Source organism: Carassius auratus, unplaced genomic scaffold (genome assembly GCF_003368295.1).
Source record: "Carassius auratus strain Wakin unplaced genomic scaffold, ASM336829v1 scaf_tig00015266, whole genome shotgun sequence".
NCBI classification, from domain to species: domain Eukaryota; kingdom Metazoa; phylum Chordata; class Actinopteri; order Cypriniformes; family Cyprinidae; genus Carassius; species Carassius auratus.
Window position 1 is genome coordinate 761 of NW_020524571.1, and position 27,694 is coordinate 28,454.

The 27,694-nt window shown below is 34.6% G+C and overlaps 1 protein-coding gene across 1 annotated transcript in view; it reads right to left on the minus strand.

Annotated features, from left to right (window-relative positions):
* Positions 1-1,056: 1,056 nt before the first annotated feature.
* Positions 1,057-27,694, minus strand: part of LOC113074629 (NT-3 growth factor receptor) — an 82,856-nt gene continuing 56,218 nt past the window's right edge. The window contains exons 11-16 of the mRNA XM_026247457.1: positions 22,242-22,430; positions 14,972-15,102; positions 13,194-13,366; positions 9,546-9,789; positions 3,774-3,932; positions 1,057-2,496 (exon numbers count right to left, since the gene is read on the minus strand). Coding sequence (XP_026103242.1) covers positions 2,311-2,496; positions 3,774-3,932; positions 9,546-9,789; positions 13,194-13,366; positions 14,972-15,102; positions 22,242-22,430 — 1,082 coding nt within the window. The 3' untranslated portion in view covers positions 1,057-2,310. The remainder of the gene's footprint in view (positions 2,497-3,773; positions 3,933-9,545; positions 9,790-13,193; positions 13,367-14,971; positions 15,103-22,241; positions 22,431-27,694) is intronic.

A 27,694-nucleotide genomic window follows, 5' to 3' on the forward strand; every position in this document is an offset into this window, starting at 1 on the left:
GGTGATCAGATTTAATAAGCACTTTGTTATGCTCCTTCTGTATATTGTCAATGTCCATGCATGAAATGTCATGGTCAGATATTTAAACACTTGACAGACAGATATTGCATAACAAAATAACCCTTAAGATGATGAAAATAACCTTTATTACCACTTCAGGTAATAATATGTAGAGGTACTAACATGTACAATATAGGGCTAAATTATGTACAAATATGTATATTTTAGCTTTTGTACCTTTTGGGGACCACCCCAGTGACAGCTTAGTACCTTCTTTTCTACAAAGTGTACAGTTTGCATCACGACATTTTCATGACAAGCAAAACATCACATTTTCCAAAAGGTAAATTCTCATTACTTCTCATTCTCAGTGATTTGTTTATTTTCTAAAGCATAATATAATTTACTATTTCTATCATGTGTTTTTTTTTTTTTTAAGTAAAATATGACCCGGACATGTTTTGTAGATGTACATTTTAAATTGCCTGGTTTGCTTAAAAGGTACCAAATGTGTTGACACAAATGTATAATGAAATATTGTAATTGCATAATCTGCAACATTACATTTACAGCATAAAATTTTTCCATCACAGGCGTATGAGTATATTTGACATTTAATGGTTTAATGATATGATTATGGTTACTCGTTAAGCCTGACAACCATTGCATACACATGGCCTCAGTTTCCACATGAATAAACTAAATGCACTGCTCAATACATATGATTTGCACATTCTAAATATCTTAAAAACACTCTTTTATTACAAGGAATTATATTACTAAATATTTTTCAAAGAAATTGCCACATTAAAATATGTTAGAACCCAAAGGCTTTTTCCTCAGCTGATTGCTAGCCAGCAAGGCACTATTGTGGATAGGGCTGATATTCAAATGCTATTAGAATAAACTCTATTAGAATTCAATGTACTTTGCCTCCAAAGCAAAAGACAGGACATATCCAGCCGTCACAATGAGTCAAAACTAGGTTATGCTACAAATCTCTGAAGAGCCGTTATCAACAATATAGATGGCCTAAACACAATGAACAGAAAAGACTTGATTTGACAAGGTTCTTATATTTATTTTATACTTAATCTAAACATCCATTTGAATATGTCGTTTGCAAATATCTGTGGTACTGCAAAGAGGCAAGAGAATCCGCATCGAAATTGACGTCAAAAAGATTTGGTGTCGCATAAACAAACATCTCAGAGAAACAGCCCCTGGTATAACATAGAACAGTTTAGCTACAGACAACAACATGAAATTGTTAACTTCAGATGCAATGGCATTGATATTTATCAAACGCTATGAAGACTGCGAAACGTTAATTCAAACAGGTGTCATTTTAGGATCTCGGAGACCAAGAACCTGCAGTTTAGTTCTAGTTTTACCACATTCAGTTTTGGCAGCACGGTTACAGACTGGACTCGGGCCGGGATATTAGAGACACCCTGTATTAATAGTGAGCCGCAAAGTGCTCATTTTAAGATACTGTGTGATATTTATGTTCTCTCCTGGCTGACCCTTTTCTAAAGAGTACATCACAGAAGAACTATTGTGTGTCGAAAAAGAAATCAAAACACATATAAAGGAAAATAAGTTAACAGGTTGACAAGAATAGAAATTTACAGTATATACAATCAGGTACGATGAAAATATATCAACGTTTTAGTATTCTAAAGGTTCCATGTTGCCTGCTCAAGAACTATAGACCGTCAAATCAAAGTTGCAGCAACAAAAAAAAAAAAAGTAAGAGAAAAAGATGCATCTGCAAAATAATCGAAATCTAATAAGGCGTTCCTCATAAAACCCCAGCTGTTAAAGCAGAGCAGAACCGAAGAGCAGCCGTCTTGAAAAGATAATATATCAACAGCACTAAACATGACAGGCACCCATACTTCACCTTCCAAATGAAACGAAATAAATAAAAATATATTCATATATGTGTGTGTATATATGCTTACAAAATGAAACACTGAAAATCATAATTTCTCAAAATTAGAGCCGCCACACCGAAGGCAACATTCTGCTTTCGCCAACATTTTATAGGAATCTTTTTTGTCTTTGTAGAATAATTCTGTACACTATATACTGTACCAGTAAACAAAATGTAAAAGTTTGTTTTTAAATATTTTTTACTTTTTTTTTTTAATGTATACTCAGTGTATCGAAAAAAAGTGTTGCAGGCACTTAAAGTCCATCTCCGACGTGTTGGTGTTTTTACAGTGGAGCGCCGACGCGGGGAAAAGGGCTTGTTTGGTTATTCCTGGATTGTGTTGGATTCTGCTGAGAGCCGTCGCACCGGTCTCAGCCGAGGATGTCCAAGTAGACAGGCGTGGCTTTTCCCAGAGCATAAAGAACTTTCTGAATGTCTTTGATGTTCAGTCGTTGTTGCGGCTCTCTTTGCCAGCAGCCTAACATGAGGTCGTACACTTCCTTAGGACACAGGCGAGGCCTGTCTAGAACCCGACCTTGAGTAATGCATTCAATGACCTGCAAAAAAAAAAAAGAAAGAGCAAATGTATGAAATTGATTTAGAGGTAGTATGTTTAATTTTTAATGCTATTTCAGTCAAATATAAATAACGTTGCACTTTGTGACTCTGTTTGTTTGAGCTTCCTGACCAATCTGATACAGAAACGTTGGTTGAAATAACGGTGAGATTTTAACTCTGTTTGTCCCGTTCCCATAATTCACTCATAACAAACTCCCATTTGATCAGTATAAGCATTCTAATCTAAAATATTACACATCAAAAATAAACAGCATAAAGTTATTCTGTTATAGTTATTTCTAATCTTTTATTATTTCTAATACAACTTTCTAATGGTGGTGTATTGTTTCAAATTATTTTTAATTGGACTGAACTCTTATTAAAAATTTAATTAAAATATAAAATAAAAAAATAAGAGGTATACAAATGGTTAAGATGTAATTACTTTATATTGAAATATATTTAAAACTAATTTATTAAAACAAATTGTCACCACACACATATGTAGAGAGACTTATGTGTAAATTTAATCGAAATTGAGATTTATACATCATCTGAAATCTAAATAAATATGCCTTCCATTGATGTGTGGTTTATTACGATCGAACAATATTTGGCCGAGATACAACTATTTGAAAATCTGGAATCTGAGGGTGCAAAATAAATAAATAAAAATGCTGAGAATTTCTCCAAATGGATTCTTAGCAATGCATATTACTAATCATCAAAAATTAAGTTTTGATATATTTAAGGTAGGTAATTTACTAAATATTTTCATGGAACATGATCTTTACTTAGTAACCTAATAATTTTTTGGCATAGAAGAAAAAAAAATATTTTGACCCATACATTTTTATTTATTTTTTTGTTTTTTGGCTATTGTTAAAAATATACCCCAGCAAAGTTTGGTTTTGTGGTCCAGGGTCACATATGAGCTTGTCATAATGCAAAATGGAACTGACAGATCCACAAAAAGGGAATATACAACTTCCTTTGCACTTTTTTTTTTTCATTTTATTTTTAAATATACAATCTTTGGACCTTTTCTTCCTTTTATTTAATGTCATGTCAGTGCACATATGATGCCTTAAAATACAGTCCAGTAAACTGATCACGAGTTTTTCCAACCGAACTGTGTGTGTGGCGAGATGTGAGCTGCTAACCTGATCTCTGACAGCATGACACCCCGCCTGTAGAGATCACACTCACTTTCTAAAAATGTCATATTCACACTGACGTTCTAACAATGGCTCCATCTCTTTTTGCGAACATTTACCTCATTATTAGATAACTGATACCATGGCTGTTTCCCATAGGTGAAGATCTCCCACATAATGACTCCGAAGCTCCATACATCGCTCTCTGTGGAGAACTTCCTGTACATGATGCTCTCCGGAGGCATCCAGCGTATGGGCAGCATGGTGTAACCTCCCACCTAGAAGACAGATTAACCATCAGGCATTGCTCACAAAGCATATTACGCAGTATGGATGACATTTCCCTTTCTTTGTAAACAAGCAAACAGCTTAGTCTACTGATTTGAATTGAAAATATGCATACAATGCAACAGTTCTTACATGACACCAGCACAGAGGCTGTCACAGCTTACTTTTCTTCTTTAATTTTTTTAATGCAGTACTTAATTTTAATTCAAAAAATATTTATCCATGTATTAAGTTGGGTTTTTGCAGGCCATGATAAACTGATACACTTTCTGCAGACGTTGTGAATTGCGTTATCAATGTGCTCTGGTAGAGATCATGTGCTTAACTGTTTTTAGAGGCTGACTTTGAAGAAAAAACAGCATTGCAAAACATTTTCTATAAAAAAAAAAAAAAAAGTTTTTGAAGCTGAAATTAATTACAAAAATTGAACTGTAATGAAAGTGCTTTTTGGTGTGTATGTGTGTGGCAGTTCAGTGAACTCTGCTGCCACTGCGTATGATACACAGACCCCAATGAGGATATGAAAGAGCTTGTACACCAGCAAGAATGAATAATGTAAATATAAACTACTGTATAAAAGAAAGAATTTAATACTTATATTCAAAGATGCAATGATGCATTCTTAATTCATGGATGCATTAAACTGATAAAAAATGACAGTAATGACTTTTAAATGGTTAGAGATAAAAATGTATTTCAAATAAATGTTCTTAATCTTTCTATTCATCAAGTATCTTGTAAAACATTTATCGATGTTACCACAAAAATATTAAGTAGCAGCTATTTTTAACATTGAAATATTTATTTTAACACCTAATCAGCGTATTAGAATGATTTCTAAAGGATCATGTGACACGGAAGTCTGGAGTTATTATGCTAATTTATCTTTTAATTTAATATTTAAATATTAATATAGAAAACAGTTAAAGTTGTAATAATTCTGAACTTCACAATATTACAGTTTTTACTTTATTTTTGATCAAACCAATGCAGCCTTCATGAACATAGGAGACTTTTTTTTTTCAAAACTATCAAAAAAATGACCAACCCCAAACTCTTGAATGGTTGAGTATTTACACTAGAGCTGTCTAATAATAATTAAAATTAAAAAATTAGTGGCACATTTTTTTCTAATTAATCAAGATTGATCACATACAATATATTTATATTTTCATAGTTTTACATTGAATCCCCAAATTAATGCAGAAATAACATGATGTTGTATTTTAAATAAGTTTGATGACATCTTTTAACTACGTTGCATATTATTCATGAAGACCATTATCACTGATACCAGTATTGCTATTGATACTAACTGCATTTCCCCTCAGTTCAAGCCATTAATTATAACCATTCAACATTTATCAAGCCAAAGAATGCCAGGTAATTTTACCTTTTGGCATTTAATTTTACCTATTGTACCAAATGGCACTTTGAGAGAAGAAGCAGTGCTTCAAACCATAAAAATATAACCAGTAAATATTTATCACTCAAAGTGTTTAAAGCCCTAAAATTGTATATATATAGTTGTATATTTAGAGCTTTCCAACTACATTTACTTCAGCCATAGTTGACAGATCATGAAAGCAGCCAATAGAAAGTTGTTCTTCACAGCACGTGTGTGTATCGTAATGGGATTCTTCTATAATATAAATTATAAGAACAGAATTCTTATAAGGACAGTACATAACACATTGATGATCCTGACCCACTCTGTAAAATGCTTTGAGTGTGAGAATTGACTAAACAATAATTTGTTAATTGTGCATGCACTCAGTTTCGATTAAAACGGCTTATTCTCAAATCTATTTCTTATACACATCAATTCCACTTCATTCATCATGCTGTGCCAGCATGAAATGTTCAAGAGACTACCGGGTATTGCTGGAGCCCTTCCAGCTCGGTGTGGAATTGTCTTTGTAATTACTATTCCCTGTGTTGTGTGCCGTTACATTGATCCTACTTCCGGCTGGGAGAGAGCAGACTAATGGAAGTCTACCTCCACGTAAGAAATTAGCCAATTTCCTGTGACTACTGTCTGCTGCATATAGTCAATATCTTATCGAAACCTTTTCAGGCTGTGTTCTTTAAATGAGTTTGTGTTTATTGGTATTTTAGCTGCTCCTATTGCAAGTGATAGTTGGGAGAAGATACCCATTCTGACACAACACTGACATGTCTGTGACATATTTATAACATTTAGTATATACTGTATGAAAGATTCGATTAGATTACGATTATCACTTTCAGTATCCGAAAGTCTACAGACAGTCATAGTTATGGTTTTTCTTTTTTCCTCAACATTACTTCTGTTTGATTATTACTGGTGACAACATAGACAGTGGCGGGTTTAATAGGCTGCATTCACGCTAATGCACAAGTCTATTTCGACATACTGTATCAGCTGTTTTGTCCTGTTCTGTCAATTTCATGTCATAAAAGTATTTGGAGATGCAAGTGCTTCAGGACGAAGAAACACAAAGTGCACATGAAAGTCTGTCAGTATGTGAGTTTCGTGCATCTTATATTTACTGCATTCCAAGCGGCATCAATGAAAGCACATCTAAAGTACAAAACTGAAATAACGGCGGGTGGAAGCACACACTGTCAAGCAATGCACACATATCTCACATCCTGTGCAATGAAGCCCACCACGATTGTCTCTAGTGCATATGCACCACTTGCAGGAAAAAACAAGCTCAGAATAGATTCTGAAATATTTAGAATTGTTTCAGAACTGCTGAAGAGAGGATCGAGATGCATCACAGAATCTATTTTTTTTCTCCTGCCATAGTAACTACACAGCTATTACACAGTAATCATTGCCCTGCGTCTCATGTAAACTCTAATATGTTCTCTTTTAAGTATAGAAGGCTGCAACATCTTTAATTGAGTATCCTAGTGAGAGATGTAGTGAAATAAAAAGCATGAGATATGCTTCTCATATCTGCAGTACCCCTGCTGTGAAACCATCTCATTTGTGATATTAGATGTTTTTTTTTTTTTTTGTTGTTGTTGCGTGAAACAAAATCTAAATGTATCAGATGAATATGTGTTTTACTAAAAAATACACCTGAAAGCGTAGATAACTTAAAACATCAATATGTTCTGCCAACTTTTGTAATCAGTACGTTTTATCTATAGTATAAAGCTTTTAAGTCAGTGTCTTGCACAGTTGTTCCCCAGCATTGAATTGAGACTGACTAATTAACAAATCAAACATAAATTGAGGTAGCAAACAAGATGCCAAATAAGAAGAATTAAAATGCATCGAATTGTAAGGAATTCATATAACTCTATTTAAAACAATGTGAATTCTGTTTGAACAGTGACCTACAGCTTCAAATGGTATTAGAGTTACTGGATATATTCAAGTGAACTGCTAATTTAAATGAGTTGAGTAACAGTAATCTTAATAATGGACTTCCACGAGAGAGAGAGACACACACATCCTGTTCCTTAAATAATGTAAATTACTTTCAAATCCCTGATTAAGACGAGCAACTAAAATTGGTTAAACAGTCATTCAAACACTATCCACTGTATCACCTTGGGCTTTGTCGTTGAGACTGGAGCAATTAGCTTGACGGTTTGAAAATGGATAAGCCCATTAGGCAATAAAAGACTGAAAGTGGAATTTGATGAATCTTTTTCTGTTCTGTCAGTGTGGTGTGGGTTTTAGGAAGAAGGCAACATGGATTTTTTTTCTTTATTTTGGTAGTTTGTAAACTGGATTACGGGTTAGTCTGTGGCTCGGTGGTAGAGGGCTAGATTGGATTATGGGTATGAAGAGCAAAGCAGCATGGTGGAGAATGGATTACAGCCCCACTAGAGCTACTCTCTGGGCATTTGCTCTTTTTCAACAGGGGAAGCAGATCTATGCATCCATGACCGATAACAGATTTCGCCAAGCTTTTACAACACTTGGCTGAATCTCAAGTAAAAACGGACCTTTTGAGAGTTCAGAAAGAAAACCTTGTCAATGTGATGACATTTCATGTGTATTTACAGGGTGTTAAAAACCAAAATGTTTTTATAGCACTTGTTTATAGCGTGTAATTGGCTATCGGTGGTGAAGAAAACCCAAGACGACATCTAAGACAATCCGCAGCGTGTTTGCAGGATCTAGCCTGTGTTGTGACTTTCCCCTGAATCTGTTTTCTGCCTCTAAACAGAGTTATCAAAGACATCTCATGCAAAAAGCTACTCGGCGGGCCATTGGGTGACAGGATGTCGATGTGCCACTTATAACATCTTGACGAAGGCGGTTGAATTGGTCACTGATGAAAGTACCTCAATCGCTCTTCCAGTCATGCTCCATTCCTGTGGCCAGACGCTCGAGCCCCAGAGGACAACAAACGTCAATATGACTCGCCATGTGTGGATTACGTGCTTGGCAGGATCCGCTATTTATAATCACTTGACACAGTGAACGTGTCCAATGCGGTAATAATTTCGTAATCTCTCTGCTTTGTCAATATTGCAGACTGTGCCTAAGTGTGTGTATGTGTGGCTGATAAAGATGTTTCTGGCCTTTAGCTTATGACTGGCTTGAATACAAAAACCCTCCACAAACCAGTTTCTCAGTGGAATATTTTGGAGTCCTTGGCATTTAACTCAATCTAATATGTTACTGTTTCTAGCACAAATAAAGTATAATATTTATGTATATATATATTTATTGATTGGGAATGTAAATGTAAAATAACCACAGATTTAATGATGCGTCTTGGACATTTTGACCTAGAGAGGACTTTTCATTTTCAAAAATGTTGATAATTTTTGTACTTTTCCCCATCATGATGCACATGTGGTGTTCTTTTTAAAAAATGATTGGCCTGCGAAAAAAAAAAAAAAAAAAAAAAAACCTTTAATCAGTTCTTTTTGGAATGGAGTGATCTGGGATTATACAGTTTTGAGTCTGTTTTGCCAAAGTTATATATAAATAATTATTTTTTCACCCAACAACTGGGGTGCATAAGCCTATGAGGCAATGAGGCCTGCAATCAATCAATTCCAAAAAGAAATGCATATCTGGGGCAATTGAAAGTAATCAAGTTGACAAAAAGATTAAATCCAATGTCATAATGTTGGCTACCACAGAAAATTATTGAATCTAATCCATTAACTGAAAAAAGTAAATATTATGGTATTAGTCTGGCATTTACAATGGAAGTAAACAGGGTTATGCAATAAATATTAAAATATATATAAAGAAATAAACATCCCGTTAACGTCAGACTGGTGTGATAAAATCACTTGCAGTCCTTGCCTTTGCAAAGTTATACTACAGTTCAATAAATCTATTTGTGCCAGAATTTTTCCACCAGTTTTATCCACACAGTGAAAGTCAATAGGTTCCTTAATAAAATTGGACCCGAGTGACTTTCACTGTATGTACAAAAATACTTTCAAATATCATTAGGGTGAATAAAAAATGTATTTTATTTCACTATAATGGACCCTTTTACTTCAGTTGAAAGTGCCTTACTTGATTGTAATTTTTCTTTTACTTAAAATCTGAAAGTTGAAAATAAAATATATATATTTTTAATAATTGACTTTTTTTTTTACCACAAAAACATTTAGTTAATTAAACTTACTCTGTAGTAATCTGAGCTGTAGATGTCTCTGGACATCCCGAAGTCTCCGATTTTCACGAGCAGGCCGTTACCCACGAGGCAGTTGCGGGTGGCCAGGTCACGGTGCACGAAATGCTGCGAGGACAGGTAGACCATGCCTGCCGCTATCTGTGCAGCGATATGAAACATCTGCGAGAGACCAAGTTCCCCATTAGGCTGCATCGGTTGGCCGTCAACGAGGATCATGGCGTCTGGACCATGGGCTCTGAAACATGGGGAGAAAGGCGCATTGGTTACACTTGTTAGTCTTGGCAGTAATTGTCCTTCACTGCTAAGCTTTGTCCAGGTTTGCAATTACTTGCGTTTAGGATCAGAGCAGGGAAAATTGATTATGGATCAATGTGAAAGGGCACAGGGTCGAAGTGGTCAAACGCACTGCCTTATTGCCCCATAAAATAATTCCCCCTCTAATCCTTTAATCCTGTAAAGCTGTCTAATTTGAAGTGAGTAAGTCAAGGCAAAGAAAAATTTGCTTTAACTGCTTGGTGAAATAAAATCGCCTATTCAGTTAACTTTTTTCGATTATCTCTTCACTCTGGGAAAATGATTTTTGTCCGATTGTGGCAGCATTTGCATAAGGTGGGTATTCAATAGAGCTCGGCTGTAATGTGTGCATCTCTTCTGGTCAGTGCCTCTTCAGCAGCGTGCTCTTGTATTTGAAGAGCTAAAAATCAGAGAGCTAACAATCCCAGCGGCAGTGCTGCTTTAGATTGCAACAGGCTGGATCCGGAAAAACAAACTAAAACAAAACAACAACAACAAAAACAACAACAAAAACATTCATTTTCTTTAATCTGAACAGAGATCAGTTTCCATAGAAATGTGAACCCTACCAAATATGCACAGCAGTCTCCCTACATTCCAAGAAAAACTTATTGTTGTATTTTAAAAGTGTGCAATGTGCAGTAAACTTAAAATATATTACAGTTTATATGTACACCACCGTTGTTTTAAGTTTTTAAGTTTTAAGGTCATGAAGGCTGCTTTTCTTTAATCAAAAATACAGTAAAAACAGCAATATTGTGAAATGTTATCATAATTCATAATAACTGTTTTTGGTTTAAATATATTTTAAAATGTAATTTAAAATATATGTATTTTCAGCATCATTCCTCCAGTCTTCAGTGTCACATGATCCTCCAGAAATCAGTCTAATATGCTGATTTACTGCTCAAGAATTATTACCAATGTTGTATATAGTTGTGCTGCTTAATATTATTGTGGAGGATTTAGGATTTATTTTAAATATAATTTTTGTCTTAACTGTCACTTTTGATTAATGCTTCCTTGTTGAAAATGTATAATAATATAATAAATCTAACTTAATAAAAATTATACTGACCCCAAGCTTTTGAACTAGTGTATAATGAACAACTTGCTTTGCTTTTATAATGTATCAATTTATGATTCAATATGATCTTTACCCAGTATGTACATTTTAACATTTTAAATATTTTTTGATTCTAATCAAAGTTTGCAAGACATGAATCAAACCAAACCACAAGTTGAGATTGAACTGTTTATGACTTAACTAAACATTGCTGAAGAGTATTTCTTAAAATGTCTATAGATTAAATGATGGGGGGGGGGGGGGGTCCTAACCATGGCTGCTGAAAAACTAAGCTTTACACTGTTGTGCACTCTTCTACAAATGATATATTCTGACCTGTCTAATATGATATAAATCATTTTGCCATCCATGAAAATCAACAAGACATGTATCATTGAAGCTTTTCTTAAAATAATTTTAGCTTTTTTCTTTCTTTCTTCCTTTTTTTTTTTTTTTTTTGAAATGCAAGTCTGGCCATCTGCATAAGTGTAAGAAACAATTCTCTCACTAAACAAAAGAATAATTTATTATAATCACAAATCACTTTGCTCCCAGAAGACAATCATCTCACTCCAGTACTCTATCTACCTTTATATTTTCACAGTTCTCCCCTGCAAATTATAATTCACATGGCCCCAATCCACCTTGGGACATGCATGCAGTGAAGTTCAATCACATGCTGCCATTTTGAAATAGAATCTTGTGTCTCAAAACAAGACATATCTAATACCTACATGGGCAGGTGTCTACATAACATTGAAACTGACATGACTTTTCATAGTTGGATTGATTTGAGGAGCAGTAACCTTATATGACTCATAGCTGAAATGATACAATTCTTCATATGCATATTTTAAATCATACTGTATAACTACTTCCATAAATCTTTCAGTTAACTTTAATATCTGATTGACTTCTGCTAAACAGTGATGATATGAAATGGAGTACAAAAAAAAAAAAAAATCTTCAGAAGAGAACTCAATAATGTTTGAATTTGCTTACATATCAAATTATCTGAGATATTATGCACAATTCTCCATGTTTCCATTTTTATTTATGCTAAAGGATTTTAAGAAAGACATATTTTAGACAAAGTTAATTCTATAATAACAATAACAGAGCTCAATTAAGTTTACTGTGCTACCTGTGAGCAATAAAATTTTCCTCTGGTTGGCTCTATCCAACATATTAAAAAATTGTCATTGCTTGTTGCAATGCATGATAACGTTACATCATTTATGAAGGAAATTGTATATTCCCCCTTTTTTTTTTTTTTTTTTTTTTTTTGCCAAAATAAGGTATCTTAGGTGTTAGAATAATTTCACTTACTGCAATTTCAGACAGCTTTTGCTTAGGGAGTTCATAACATACTGTAGTCCTATAATTCCAGCCCAGACATTTTTGCACACTTATATTGGAATACTGAACATTTGGAATAATTAATCTATGACTCAGACAGTCATCTAATTCCAGACACCTTATTATTAGAGTTGAGCTCTTATTTTCCATCAAAATGTTAAAATTTACAACAGACAAATGACAGACAGCAACTAAAGCATCAGATGTGCTGAATGAAAATGCAAATACATTCTCTGCCATTAGGTGGCGCTTTTGCACAAGCAGAAATACAGTGTTAACCATGGTTGCTACTGTAAATAAATCAGCAATTGATTTTATAAGGCATTATATGGAGATAACATAAAAAAAGTCAACTAAATATTTCTGAAGAAAGTCAGTTTCCTTTCATTCATAATGTTTCCCCCTTTAAACCAGTAAAAACTCTCCAACACCTTGCTCCTTGCTTCCAAGCAGATATTTCTGAGCAGGCACTGAGTGACAAGAAGAAAACACATGTATGCAAGGTCTGATGCGAAATAAAATTGTTTTGTTGTCCGCTCCAGATATTCACTTTTCAAATATTTGATTATTTTTTTAAGGTTTAACATTAAAATTACTCACTTTCACCACTTTTCTCGCACATCCATATGAAGCATATGTGATGCAAACATCACAATGTATCAGTTTGTAAATCATGTGCTGTAGTAAAAGATTTTTGAGGTCATAACATAGTATCGTGCAGGAACTGCATGAAAGTTATTTAATAATCAATAATCTGCCCTTGTAATCATAATTTGTGTGATAAAGAATACAAGTTGTGGGTTTACTATCTCTAGTGTTCATTTCAGCAGGAAACAGCAGTGAATGGTATGTATAGTTAAATTTTTAGAGGCACGCTTTTCCAAGGAGACTTTGCTATGTAAATCCCAATATAAAAATACCTCAGAAACTTATTGAGGTCTCCATGCTTCATGTACTCAAACACCATGATGAGAGGGTCGCCATCCACGCACACGCCGTAGAATGTCACGATGTGCTCGTGCTGGAGGTTGGTGAGGAGCTCGGCCTCCCTTTGAAAGTCTTTCCTGGCAGTCAGGGTCGGATCTTTGAGAGTCTGAGAAACAAAAAGCATGTTTACTCTTAGGAGGTGTACAGATGAAAACAAATGCATGGCGGAGAGCGGGATGCCACGTCTTTACTGAAGTTGTCCTCTAGGCAAGGAGAAATGAGACGGAGGTTAAACTAATATGCCTAATTGCATTTTAGGACGTCTGCCATCAATTGAAAAGAGATGAAAACATACAACAAAAGGCCACAGCATGACTTGAAATGAACGAAAGTGCTTCAGTGACACGACTTGCATAAACTGTGTTCACTGAGGAGTTAAAATTAAACTATGAATACAAACAGTATACGTAATAAATACAAATGTAATGTCTCATTTTGTTGCACATTATTTGGGTTGTAATAAACCAGTCTAGCAGAGGTTGGATATTTCTGAATATTTGCAATTTTTTCCAGTGGTGTTTGTAATTGTATTTCCTGACACAGCATTAAAAAAAAACACAACCATTTAATGTTCCCGGGAACTCTAAAGTGCTTCCAAGACTTTTCACTGTGAGTCCTGCTCCTTCCAATTAAATGATAACTTGACCTGAATGGCACATGATGCAATTTGATTTTAATTATAGAATTGCCCTGATCTCTCCGACACAAGCAGAGGGAGGCATCGAGAGAGAATGGTGTATATGACAGATGGTGGATCGCTCATTTTCATCAGGGAAAGCGTTAGTGCCATGCCACTCAACACAGTCCTGACGTGCTGGCTTTCTGCTGCAGCATCCTGCAAGATATCCTCATGACACCAGAGTATTTTCACAGCATCTTCAGTTATCTTTATGATGTAAAAGTTTCAGTCGCTCTGGTGAGGCAGTTCATTCGATTAGAGGAGGAAGTTCAAGATGTGGAGAGCGCTTTCCGATGGTTAAATTATATTATTGGCCTTAATATGTCTTTCTAGACCTGTTCTCAACTGGTTTTTGCAAAAGGACCCATATATTACATTGGACATAAAGTGGAGAACCAATATCTGGAGAGTGCTTTCCAATGGTTAAATTATGTTATTGATGTTATACCAGTTCTTAGCTGTTTTTTTTTTTCAAAAGGACCCACGCTAGAGACAAAAATAGTTTGTCATTCAAAAGTAAGGATTTTGTTTTCTGGTTCATTCTTTGGACACAAAACACAAAATCCATGTGTATCCTTGTCACTACACACACACACACACACATTTATATAGGTTAAAATTGATAGCCTGAATGCACTGTAAGTTGCTTTGGATAAAAGCGTCTGCTATATATATATATATATATATATATATATATATATATATGTGTGTGTGTGTGTGTGTGTGTGTAGCCTATAAAACCAGTTGAAACACAAAACTGCATTTTGACAAAATCAACAAGATTTTTATCTCATGGAACTGGATTGTGAAATGTTGGTGTAACAAAACCTTGTTGAAAGTAAAGCCTTAAAAAAAGAAAAAAAAAATTGGTTAATAAAATTACATTTAGACCCAAACTTCTTTAGATTGTCTGAAATGAGAGCAGCAATGTGCATTTACTTTCATAATGCATATTCCTGGTAATAGAATGGAGTGCACAGAAGCAAAGCATAGCCAGAAGAAGGTGCTTTTAACTGCAAAAACATGCCTTACCTTCACAGCCACCAGCATCTTATCTTTGGTGGGGCTGAGGTTGTAACATTCGGCCAGAAACACCTTCCCAAAAGCCCCCTCGCCCAGCTCCCTCTTCAGAACAATGTCCCTCCGTTTAATATGCTGCACATCTAAAAGAGAAACACAGATAGAGAAAAGCATATTGTTATTAAATTAATGTTTTGTATGTCAAGGTCATGAGTTCACAATGGTGCAGCAAAAAGATACTACTGTGTTGTTTTAGTAATTCTATTATTGTACTAGTTTTGCATATATTCATATTTCGAATCAGCTTTGATATTTTCAGTTGCAATTACATTTTCAGTTGAAGTTTAATTTCACAATATTAATTTCAAAACTAATTCAAAATATTAATAAAAACTATAATAGGCTATGAGTGATACCAAGTAGCCAAGGCAACATTTGTAATCCAGTTTAAGCTTTTAATTTAATTTAGTATTTTATTGTAGCTTTATTTAATGTAATGTTGTTGTACAGTATGTCTTGGTTTCCCCAGAACATGTGTTTGGATTTTTTTTTATTTTTATAAACATTAAAAAAAAAAGATCTGTCGGTGAATCTCATCAACTTAATCAACCATAATATACGATCAAACAATGACAAGAGAGGTCCAGGCATAAAATTATCCAAATAATATCATCATAAGAGACAATGTCCCTCAGGAACAGGTGGCAAAAATGAGTGCAGAAACCCAAGCCAAATGAAATATGAGTGACAGGTTATCTGTATGCGCCTGTTGTGCGTGGTGTGTTTATGCATACTTGTACAAGTGTAAATAAAGGCTTCAATCGAGAGTTGTTTGCATTGTGTAAAAGGTCAGTTCTTGTGCAGATGGTGTTGAGAATTGCTGCTTGCAGTTACAGCTGGATGTTTTCTGGGTGTTTTTTTGTCTTCTCCGAGTTCTCTTTTTCAAAACAAAACGAGTGTGATGCAAATGAGAGTCAGTTGTAAAAGGTCTCTTTTTGCCATCTGTTGGGAACTCACCTGGGACTTGTAATGCTTTGCCATCAATGTTCATTGTCATTTCCAATTATTTTTGTGAATTTAAAGTAGCTTAAAAGCAAAAATGCTAAAAAAAATTTTTTTATAAAAAAATAAAAAATAATGCTACAAATATGACTCTACACAAACATAACAGCTTCTCTTTTCCTACATCTAATTATTTAGCTATCTACTCATTAGCCTCTACCAAACAGTAAATATAAGTTTCTAAATGAATCAACTGACACCACAGGCTATTAATTCATGTGCATGATGTAAACATATCATATACCCTGTTATACTGCTGTCAGATCAAAAATAACCGTTTGCTCTATGCATGTCCAAAACAAAATGGTTTGTTCTACTGGATCAAATTCTACTGGTTGCTATGGTGAAGCCAATTTATATTATGCTTGGGTCATTGGGTAAAAAATGCTATTCTGAGGCAAAACAGTGTGTTTTGCTATTAAAGATAATAAATATTCCTGTTCATATCGAGTTTTTATAAACCAGCATATTTTGGGTAAACAAACGTACACTCTCAGAAATAGAGACTAATATGTGCTCTTTAGATATTAATATGTACCTCTTATGTATAAATAAGATACAAAAGTACCATCTGAAAAGGTAGCAACCCAGCAGATTTGTAGTTTTTTTTTCTTCCATCATTACATCCAATTAGAAAACAAAAATGGCAAAGCAAATTGAAGTGTGTTTGTATATATAATGCATTATAAAGTGAGTTAATATAATCTAATAATTTATAATACAATAACTGTAATACTTATAAATGCATATTTATTGTAAAGAATATGATGCATCAAAGCATATGATCAACATGTACATCAGTCACATTATAACATTTTTAAATTTTACAAGTTGTTGTTGCATTACTAGATGAGTATTGTAATGCATTCAATAAATGCCGTTTTATAATAAGTTATTATGAAACAGATATGATGCATTACAATTATGAATATAACTGAAATATTTCATTTGTTGACAGACTGTCAATAAAACAGCACAAAGCAAGATGATATTTAGTATACTTTGCCATAAGGGCAACAATAAATGTCAAACATGCAAAAAAATTAAAAATATTTATTATACATATTGTAATGAATCATATCTTTTTTATAATAACTGTAATTATCAAACCACATTTATTGTTGCCCTTATGGCAAGACGTTATACTGAAAATTATCTTGCTTCAAGCTCTTTTTTATTGACAGCCAATAAATTGAATATTATAATAAACACTAAATAATAAACTTTTAATAAATTAAAAAAACTACATACAAACTGTCAATAAAACAGCAAGATTGGATTCAGTATGGCACCTTGCCATAAAGGCATCAAAACGTACTGATCAGAGACACTTGAGCCACTGACAGACATCCAATATCAAGTGCTACAATCATCATTGACTCTCAGAGACTTGAGCAGCAGGGATCTAGTGGATTGGTGCAGGATCAGTTTAAGTCTGGAGCACCTTCCCGTCCCCAAAACCTCATTTGTATTCACTTGCTCTTCCATTAAGTGGTCCACTGGGTTTGTCCCGTCCTCCAAGTGAACAATTACATGTGCACCTGCAGTAAGAGTCTGGGATGGGTTAACTTAACCTTCAGCTTCTCACCCAACCGATAAAGCCCGGCTCCCTCAGCTGCCTATTTACCACAATCCGTTTGTGGAAAGACTCTGAATTAGAAAGGCACTATCCCAAGACTCGTTGCCATTTATTTATTCCTCACCCTGACTGAACCTGTATCAGCCCCTGAAGGCTGAAATTAGGAGAGCACAGAGGCAGGCATCAATGTCGTTTGCGACATCAAAAATCTATGCTTAAAATAATGCTGTTCGTTCCTAATGAAGCAACCATGATTTCTCGGTTAAAAGGGAGGAATTCCTCCAGGTCATGCAGACCATCAATTTAAAAGGCAATACAATCTAGTTCTGAAAGCATGGTGTTATAAAAATAAACATACATAAACATGCAACAATTTGGAATGTAGGCCAGCACATAGAGGTTAAATTGACTACTTTGGTGATTTTTTATTACCTTTCTGGACATGGGCAGTATACCATACATACTGTACATTTTCAATGGAGGGACAGAAAGCTCTCAGACTAAATCTAAAATATCTTAAACAGAGTTCTGAAGATGAACGGAGGTCTTACGGGTTTGGAACGACATGGGGGGGAGTTATTAATGACATAATTTTCATTTTTGGATGAACTAACCCTTTAAGACTGGTTTTGTGTTCCATAGTCACAAATATGGCTGATCAGTTGTTGTCAAGCACTTGGTTTGTGTCGGTGTCCACCTTCACTGAGATGGTTTGATGAGATAATAGTTCAATTATGAGCAGTAATAATAGATGGACTGAATCCGAATCTTTGTGAAGGTGTGCACGTTCAGAGCTCCATTAAACCTGGTCTGCATTCATTTACAATGCCCTTTTTCTGAGCTCATGCCTTTGTCTTCTCACTCTCAAGCCTGATAAATTCAGCTTGTCATTAAATGTTACCTTGAAACAATCCAATCGAAGTAATTGTGTCCAGAACAATGAAGGTGTACGCAGGAGACATCAGCATGGATATATCTTCTCTAAACGTCCCAAACAGTTCAATGTGAACAGGACACAAAACGGTCACTGCTGAATACAATATCATTGTCACTAATCTGACGAAGTGAGACAAATGAACGGATATTGCAGGAGTATGATAAGAACAACTGCTCTTCTCAACTGTATCTTTAAGACGGGTTATTTAAAACGGAAGGTCACTGTTTTCATTCATACAAACAGTCTATAATTGCAGTTTGGCTCCTGCTATACAGTACATTCATATGTGGCATTTTCTTGATTGTATTATATAGTCTAGATGTGTTTTTAAATATCTTATAGAGACATTATGTGACAAAGGCATCCAATGAACAGTAAAATAAAATAAAAAAATGTTTTAGAATTTAAAATATCTGTTGTCTATTTGAAAATATTTGAAAATGTAATTTATTCCTGTGATGCGAAACTGTATTTTCAGCATCATTCTTCCAGTCTTCAGTGTCACATGATCCTTCAGAAATGCTGATTTGGTGCTCAATAATGTTTATTATAATAATCATTGTTGAAAATAGTGAGCATAAGATTGAGGGCATAAGAGACTTAATAATAATAATAATAATAATAATAATAAAAGGTTTATTCTGAATTATTTTTTATTGATCACTGATGAATTTTTGTTAAATTCAAAGGAAATAATATGATAAATGTGGTAAACGCAGCACTTGCTCAAAATCATCTATATTTGTGATGCACAGTCCAGATCTTGTATTTATAGCCTTTGCACTCACAGATTATTAAGGACATTTTGTTTAAACTCAAAGGACATAATCTGACAATTTGATCAATGTGACAAATGCAGCACTGCTCCAAATCATCCATATTTGCAATGCACAGTCAGGATCTTGTATTTATAGTCGTTGTACTCACAGGAGCTCACTGTAGATCCCAGTGCACTCACTTCCCCTAGGAATACTGCTATCTGAATAATGATCTTCAGTCTATTGCATGTGATCCAGCTGCTGTATTTCCCATGATTTATGCCAGAAATCCCAGCTGCAAATATTTCGTGATTAATAATTTAAGAAATTAAAGGGCCATCTCACAGAAATCAATTTCCCTTGCTCTTCTGAAATAAATGTGTTATGTTAACATAATCCTGTTTCGTGATCTATATGGAAAAATGCACAAAAAAAGAAGAAATGTCTTTAACAATTTAGGCAGTTTAGACTGTTCTCCTAATACAGATCAGGCAAACATGTAAAAACAAGGTGCTAGAGATTATTCTCGTATCTAGTTAAAGCAAAACTATAGTTGGTGTAAGTTATTTGGAGCTGAATACCAACGGAGATGCTGTGTAGTTCAGGCAAATTCACCTTGGGTTGAAAAGGAAAGTAAATGCAGCACAACTCAATTGTAATTGCAGAATAGCTTGTGTGAGTCAGTCATCTTATGGATTCCTGAAAAGTCAGCATGTCATGGCTCAAGGGACTCGCTTACTTGAAACCGTGCAACAGCTTCCTTTCAAATACATCTACTGCAGCAGTCTACAGATAAAACGGCAATCAAATAATATTTTTATTTGTCAGAACTCCTGTAGAAATTATACTCTTACAGGGATATTTCTCATTTAGCATTTTTCATATTAAGCATAAAAAATGTATCTTGCATTGTGACCTTAATGACAATTAAAGCAATTTTTCCACAAATGACCATAATGCATCCAGATTTTACTTTTAAGTTTCCTTTATGCCCGTTATTAGATTCTCCTTCATGTATTACAGGAAAGGAATACAATAATGCATTTTTTTAATGAATTGCAGTTACATTTTTGCAGTATAGAGTATTACTTTGTGTACATAAAATCTAAATAAAAAAAAGGAAATAATAAACGTTATTTTAAATATTACAAAAATAAGATTGACAATGTTATATGTGGTTTCTGCAGGTTTTATGAAGGTAAATTTAAGTCTTTTTCAAAAAACCTTTTAAGACCAAGTAAAAAATGTTTAAGGAATAATTTGAAGGGAACACAATATTTCAATATGTACTCTATAAAAAACAAGAACTAATACCCAGTCACTCCATCCCACACTCCTCACTATAAAAAAATCATGAGCTGAACCTTGGACCATTTTTATAAGGTGTATCTTTATATAAATGATTCAGCTTACTACAGCTAGCACATAAAGGGCTTTCTAGTAGCCCAGAGCCCGAGAAGTAAAAATATACCCTCTCTTCAGCAGCTAACTGCCATTTAAATATCACACACTCATCAGACGTAGGCACACCACGATGGTTATGTATCTACAGCCATAAAGATTTTATGCCATCCATTATGCATAAAGAGTTAATTTATTCATGAGGGCAAAATGTGATTGTCCTCTGCCTTTTGATTCCTTTTCATAGCTGTCAGTGCACCCTTTGAATAGACCACTGTTTTGTGCCTGGAATATAAATAGACTGTGTGTGTTGATGTGTGCAAGTCTGTGTATATACCATACTATGTTCTATAAAAAAAAAAAAAAAAAATCAGAGCCCCTTTAAGCCATTAAAACTGGCTAATGAGAACACTTACTGTATGTAAAGTCACAAGTAAATTTGTTCCAATTAATTACATAAAAGGTCTAAACTAAGACACTATTGCTCCAGTAAAGTCATTTGAAAGTCTTCAGTCACAAAGAAACCCAAAAATAGCAAATAAATATATAAATGATCACATAAATCTTGGCATGATCTCTGCATTTACATTTCTGCCCATTTATACTAAACAATGGTGTTGGCATTTGTTCCCATGCACTCTGCAGTAAGTGCAAGCTACGGGTATCCAAAAGTCATCTATTTTTAACACTATTGTGCTTATTAACACTATATCTTCAAAGCGGCCAATATCCTGCACTATATGATGAGGATATACTATATTATAATTAATGTAGTTTTATTAAAGTTGTTGTCACTCAAGAATTTAGTTTGACCATGTATTTCCATACTGTACAAAATTTAAATGAATACAAATATCAGGAAAAAAGCAAGCTACATAAGTAACTCAAATTCATGTGTGTACAGAACAGATTTCACTTTTGAAATGGCCATGATTGATACTATGGTAACCATAGCAAAACTTTGGCTTCCTCAGTGGTTGGTATCTGCTATTTTTGGAAATATTACAGTGACCAAAGACTCATTATGTTCTGCGATATTAATTAACCCATCGTCGGCAGAGCCGGCATGTTGTGTTTACGTTTGGAAGGTTGCTTGGCAGAGCACGCTCTTGAAGGGTTGCCATGTCCATTTATTATAAGCAACACTTTTTAAGCATCTGCGGGTTTGTTGTTTGGGCTCAGTTCAATGCAGGTGCAGTTCGCAATATTTTGGTATGTGGAAAATTTCCAAGATATCGCATTTGGATTTAAGCTTATTACAGTTCAGCCTTGTTCTTATTTGCTGTTTTTACAGCAAGTTCTGGCAATACTAATGAGTCAAATTGCACCTGGTTCACTGTAATTTATTGCATCACGCATGTAGAGAAGAGACACCACTCTTATACGCATTTAAATATGTCATTAACTACTCGTTTTCCAGTTCAGTTCAGGACACACAGAATTTCTTTAAATGTGTTTGTCATGACTTGCATCTTTCGGAAGTCAGTTGCAACTCCAACCACACTGAAATGGATCACAACATCAAACAGTGAGACGTTTACTCACAAGTGGTTGGTTTGTTGCAGCTGTGTCCATGTCGAAAGTACTGCGGGTTCTCGATGACAGGAATGCGACTCATGCCGATTACGACGGCGTCCGGTCCCGCCTCGAGAGAGCAGGGTGTGACGATACCATGGTTGACGTGATGAAGAGGGCTTGCAGAGTCTTCCTCCCCACTGATGACTGCCACTGGGCCTGTAGAATAATCACAACGCAATGATAAACCTACAACCAGTAGTGAATGTTATTTAGAAGCATAAACAAAAAAAATTCTATCACAACATGGCTTTGATCCAAATCGAATGCTGATTACTGTCTTTGTAAAGAGCCAAAGGAGACATTAAACTTTAAACCGCAGCTAAACAGGAGGACTTAACAACCATCGGCTCATTTCACAACATAAAACCTTCACAAGACTACAAAGACGTCGCAAACTCTTTCATCAAGTTTACTTATTTATTTATTGTGAAATTGACAGTGGTTTAAAATCATCCAGATTTGCCACCAGAGGGAGAGCCACTGAGCTGAGTTGGAGAATTGGAAAGATAGGGTGGTGTTACGGCTGGTAAACATATAATTTTCAACAAGCCCAGCTCAAAGCAGGACTCTTCAAAACAGTCGTTTGTTCACAAGCACACTCAGGGGACCAGTTTAAACACGGCCAGCCAAGCAAATCATCAACACAGAGGGACTGAAGTACTGAATGTTGTTTCTTTGTCTCCTCAAATGTCTAAAACCTGTTTGTAATAGTTCAGACCTGGACAGATATCTGTAAACCCACCTAATGAGCATCATTTCAGTGAATTCATTCCAAGCCGAGCTCTTGTCAGTTAACGTTTGATGTCAAATTCTGTTATCCTACTGTAAAAATTAATTCATTTTTTTCTGAATACCCAGGTTTTCTAATGAAAATCTCTAGCTCTGTTCCAAAACCTAGTGAGCTGCCTTGCTGTCTAATGAGTGCTGCAGAAATGAGTGCTAACATTTATGTTTTTTCACTTCAAATTACACAATATATATATATATATATATATTTTTTTTTTTTTTTTCACTTTCAAAAACGTTTCAAAAAAGTTTTTTGTATGCAAATTTAACAGTATTTTGTTGTATAATTACATTAAATGCAAGGTTAGATCTATTACAGTTACATAGGTTTTCATCATCAAATTATGATAATTATGTATTTATTTATTTATTTATTTAATAATCCAAAAACAAATAGAAAAATTATATTTGGTTTTGTTGAAGGAATTCAGTATGAAGCTTATGGTTTGTCATCCTGGCAGCCCATCTACACACACACACACACACATAAGAAACACTAGCTAAAATATTAATATAAATATTATATATTATATTTATATTCCACATTTATGTCCACAAGCCATCTTGGACTATTTTAAATTAGCTAGTCAAGATCCATTTTGGTTTTGCCTTTTTAGTGAAGGATACACATCATGCAAATTTGTCAAATGAAGAAATCTTAGAAGACCGCCAAAGTCTTTTGTGCCCATGATGCTTTCAAATGCTGTCTAGGTAGGCAGCTCACTAGGTGAGTTTGTCATATCCTGTGAATTTTTAAAGCTAACATCAGAAATAATAGTTTTCAGTCGAATCAATAAATCTCGTGTCAGTAGTGGTTGAAGAGCACTGCAATTTTCTTCTTTTTTTGTCTCTCTCTTCTCACCTTGACTTTCTCAGGGTTATGGAGCATTGCCCAGACTTGCTATAGGTGTAACCCCTCCAAATACAACCCTGGGTGCAGGGGGTGTGTAGTCTTGCCATAACAGCAGAGCCGCAGACAAGACGCAAACACTAGACTGAAAGTGAAGCACACAAGTGACATGGCTTGTTTATTTGTATTGTGTGTTGATTTTTTTTAGGCTTTGAATAAGGCATAAGGTTTTAGCTCAAGTCCCTATGTTTGCATGTTAAACTGCCTGTTTGTCCACAACAGTTTCTTATGTGTATTCTGGACAAAAGCATCTATAAAATGTCTTAACCATAAACGTACATGAATGTCAGACTGAAGAAGCTATGCAATCGTCTGCAATTCTCTGAACTGCTAAAGCTCAAGTGGTGACAGAACACATACTGTAGGTAAAAGTAAACACACCCCATGTATATAACCACATATGTTTTGGTTGGTCTTTTGAGTTTGACATTTAGGGTCCTAGTGAGAAATGATGCTTGTTGGCACAAAGTAAATCTGAGAGTTCAATATTAAACATTTGAGTGTAAGTCTTGGTGTTCCCAGTCAAATCTCACTCTGAGGGATACAGACGGCCGTTATTGATGATCCTTCACGAAGTAGGCTATAGGAAATGTATGACTCCTCCATTGGGCTGATCATTTATTTTCTTTATGATTATATAAAAAGCTTTGGGAGAAAAGCAGGATAATATTTTATTCTACAACAATGCTAAACCAACCATACGCATTATACAAGTTTAGTTCGTTTTTAGCCACTGGTGTTAATGGGCTGTATCTCACAAAAAGCCATGGTCATTTTACCCTGAAAAATAAATAGGTAAATGTATTTAAATGTTTATTTCTTGCATTAAGAGAGTTATGCAGATTTTAAGAGCATTTAAGATTTGCATGGCATTATTTTTGTAACAATTTATCACATTTAAATAAATCTAGATCTAAACTCAATACAATAATTACAATTATTCTAAGTGGTAATTCTGATTAGATTCTTGTTACTACTCAGCATAAAATTTGCATAAATTAAAGAAGGTAAAGCAAATACTTCCATGGATACTACATACTGTACAATATTGAGGTACAAATAATAAATCATTTAATATAGAGTAACGATTGGATATTAATGGGAATATTCGATTTAATATTATAGTAATGGAAAAAAGGAAACAATTTCATCAAGCAAAAAAAATAAAAATTAATGCAAAATGTAAAAATTTAGTTTGTCATTGTACAACCACATCAGTTCGCAAGCAATATGTCAATATGTTACAAGGGTAAATAAAAACAATCATTAACTCAATGGTCGAGAACATTATGCAACTGTATTGAGCAGACTCAAAACAGAAATGTAGTGGACACGTGACTACCTTAACAAGAAAAAATCTACTTGTGTAGATTGTGTAATTCATAATGTTACCAAGGCTTTATGAACACTAGAAAAGCTAGGCAAGCACTCTAAAAGCATTGGAGCAGATTTATTCCTACTCTACACTAGCACACATTCTCCTGAACAGAACTGCAATGAAACAATAAAGAGCTGCTTTCTTCACTCAGACTCCAACCATTTAAACCGACGGAGGTGTGATCAAAATTGATACGGTTGCATCATCCTGGGCAGTCAGTGGTGGGCCACGATTGGGCAGGGGCCATTAAATATTTACCTTTTATTACAGTCACAGGGAGCGCAAGGAGACATGTGATCATTCAGATTCTGACAGTAAGACTGCTATTGATCAGGCTACTGCATGGCCCCATGACTTCACTGATCCAACAGTGCAAGGAAAACTCAACAAGCTGCATTGAATCCCCACAGCAAATGCAGAGAAAATAGATTTGGACTCTTTAGTGCTAGTACAACAATTCATATTGGACTCAAATGAGAGGATGCTATATAGGCTGCAGGTAGAATAAGTGTTTGAGGTTGTATGGATATCTATCTATGTATGCTATGGAACTGACCCACAACTGACTTGTTTTCTTATAATTCTGAGAAAGAAAAAATTATGACATACAAACTCAAAATTTTGAGATATAAACTCCCAACTCTGGGTTTAATATTTTTTTTTTCTTAACAATTGTACGTTTTTATCTCACGTTCAGTTTTTTCTCTCTCTCTCTCAGAGTCATGACTTTTTATCTTGCAATTCTGATTTATTTTTCTCCAAGTTGAGTTTGTTTTGCAATTTCTCTGAATTCACTAAAAAAATATGAATTGTGATATCAACTCAAAAGTCCAACTCAAAAGTCTGAACTGTGATAAGAAAAGTCGCAATTACCTTTTATTTTATTTTTTATTATTGTTTTATTTATTTATTAATTTAGTGACATGATATTGACTGTTGAAAAAGTGCTCACAGTACTCTTGCACTGTCCTACAAATACAAAACACTTAAACCAAGGCTACACATTTTAAGTCCTTTTTAGACTATTTTGATGAAGAAGAAAAAAAACAATCTAAAATATCTGTTCATATTTCTGAAATGTAACTTCTATAACACTTGCTAAATTAAATAGGGTCATGTGACAACAATGTAGCATACTACTTTTTGAAACATACAACATATGTGCAACATGCATTCTGTATCACATACTATTCTTACTAAATGGAAAGTATTATATACTGTATACTGTGCAGTACACTTGGACTGCATTCCAAACATAACCATAGCTTTTGTTAAAGATTAAGTCTGATCAATAATCAATCTCGGTTTTATGGGTTGCATTAACTTGAGTGCGTGGTTTATTGTTGGCTATTATGGTAATCAATGTAAACTTCTATGAATAACCGTCTGATGACAGAACTTGGCAATTCCACTAGCAATAAAATAGCCTCTTTTATGTTAACCAATCTCATACAGGTTATTCAATTAGTAAAGAACACAAGAACCAGTCAATAATGAAGCCTATCACTGATTACAACAAAGGGTTAAAGCAAAAATATTATCCAAAATGAACATTTTGACATCTCTGCCAATAGTGTGAAATATTTTTTGTAAATATATAAATTAAGCATGTAAATAAATATACAAAACATATGTATTTTGCTTTTGTATTTTATTATATTTCATAAAGCTCCCTCTGTGATAAATGTTAGGAAATGTGCACATGTAGACAGTTTGTATGTCTTCATGTGAATCCAAATGAATTTATAGACAAATGCAGGGTCCCAAGTTTGGTTCTAAGAGGCCTGAAGGAAAGGAAATCACAACAATAACCAAAGACAATAACAATCTCCTGAAGCTCGCCCGACCAAAGCACCAGACAGGGTTCAATCACAACTCAAAGAGTCTAGGAAATACATCTGCAAATACCGTGGCAAACAGAAAGCTGAAATACACACCCGCTAATCTTAAATGTGCAGTACAGATAATCACAGAGGTGAGCCGCTGTCACCCAAAATCTGGGTTCGCATAATGGGCTCAATCAGACACAGTGCTAGAGGCAAGAATGTAATTATTGTCTGATTCTCCTCATGTCGTGCCACAGACAGTTACATAACATGCATCATATCAGCATTTCTTTTTAGCTCTCCAGTTAATTCTAGATAGAATTCTATGGGTAGCCCAAGAGGTTCATTAAACACAAACAAATCACACACAGGGGCCCTTGGACTATATTTTGCGGCTCTTAAATCATAATTTAGCTGTGTTAATCCCATCACAAGACAGGAACAAACAAGCTCAAAATGAGAACAAAACTAAAGAAAGTGCAAAACGCTTCATTTAATAATTCAAACACGTGTTAGAAAT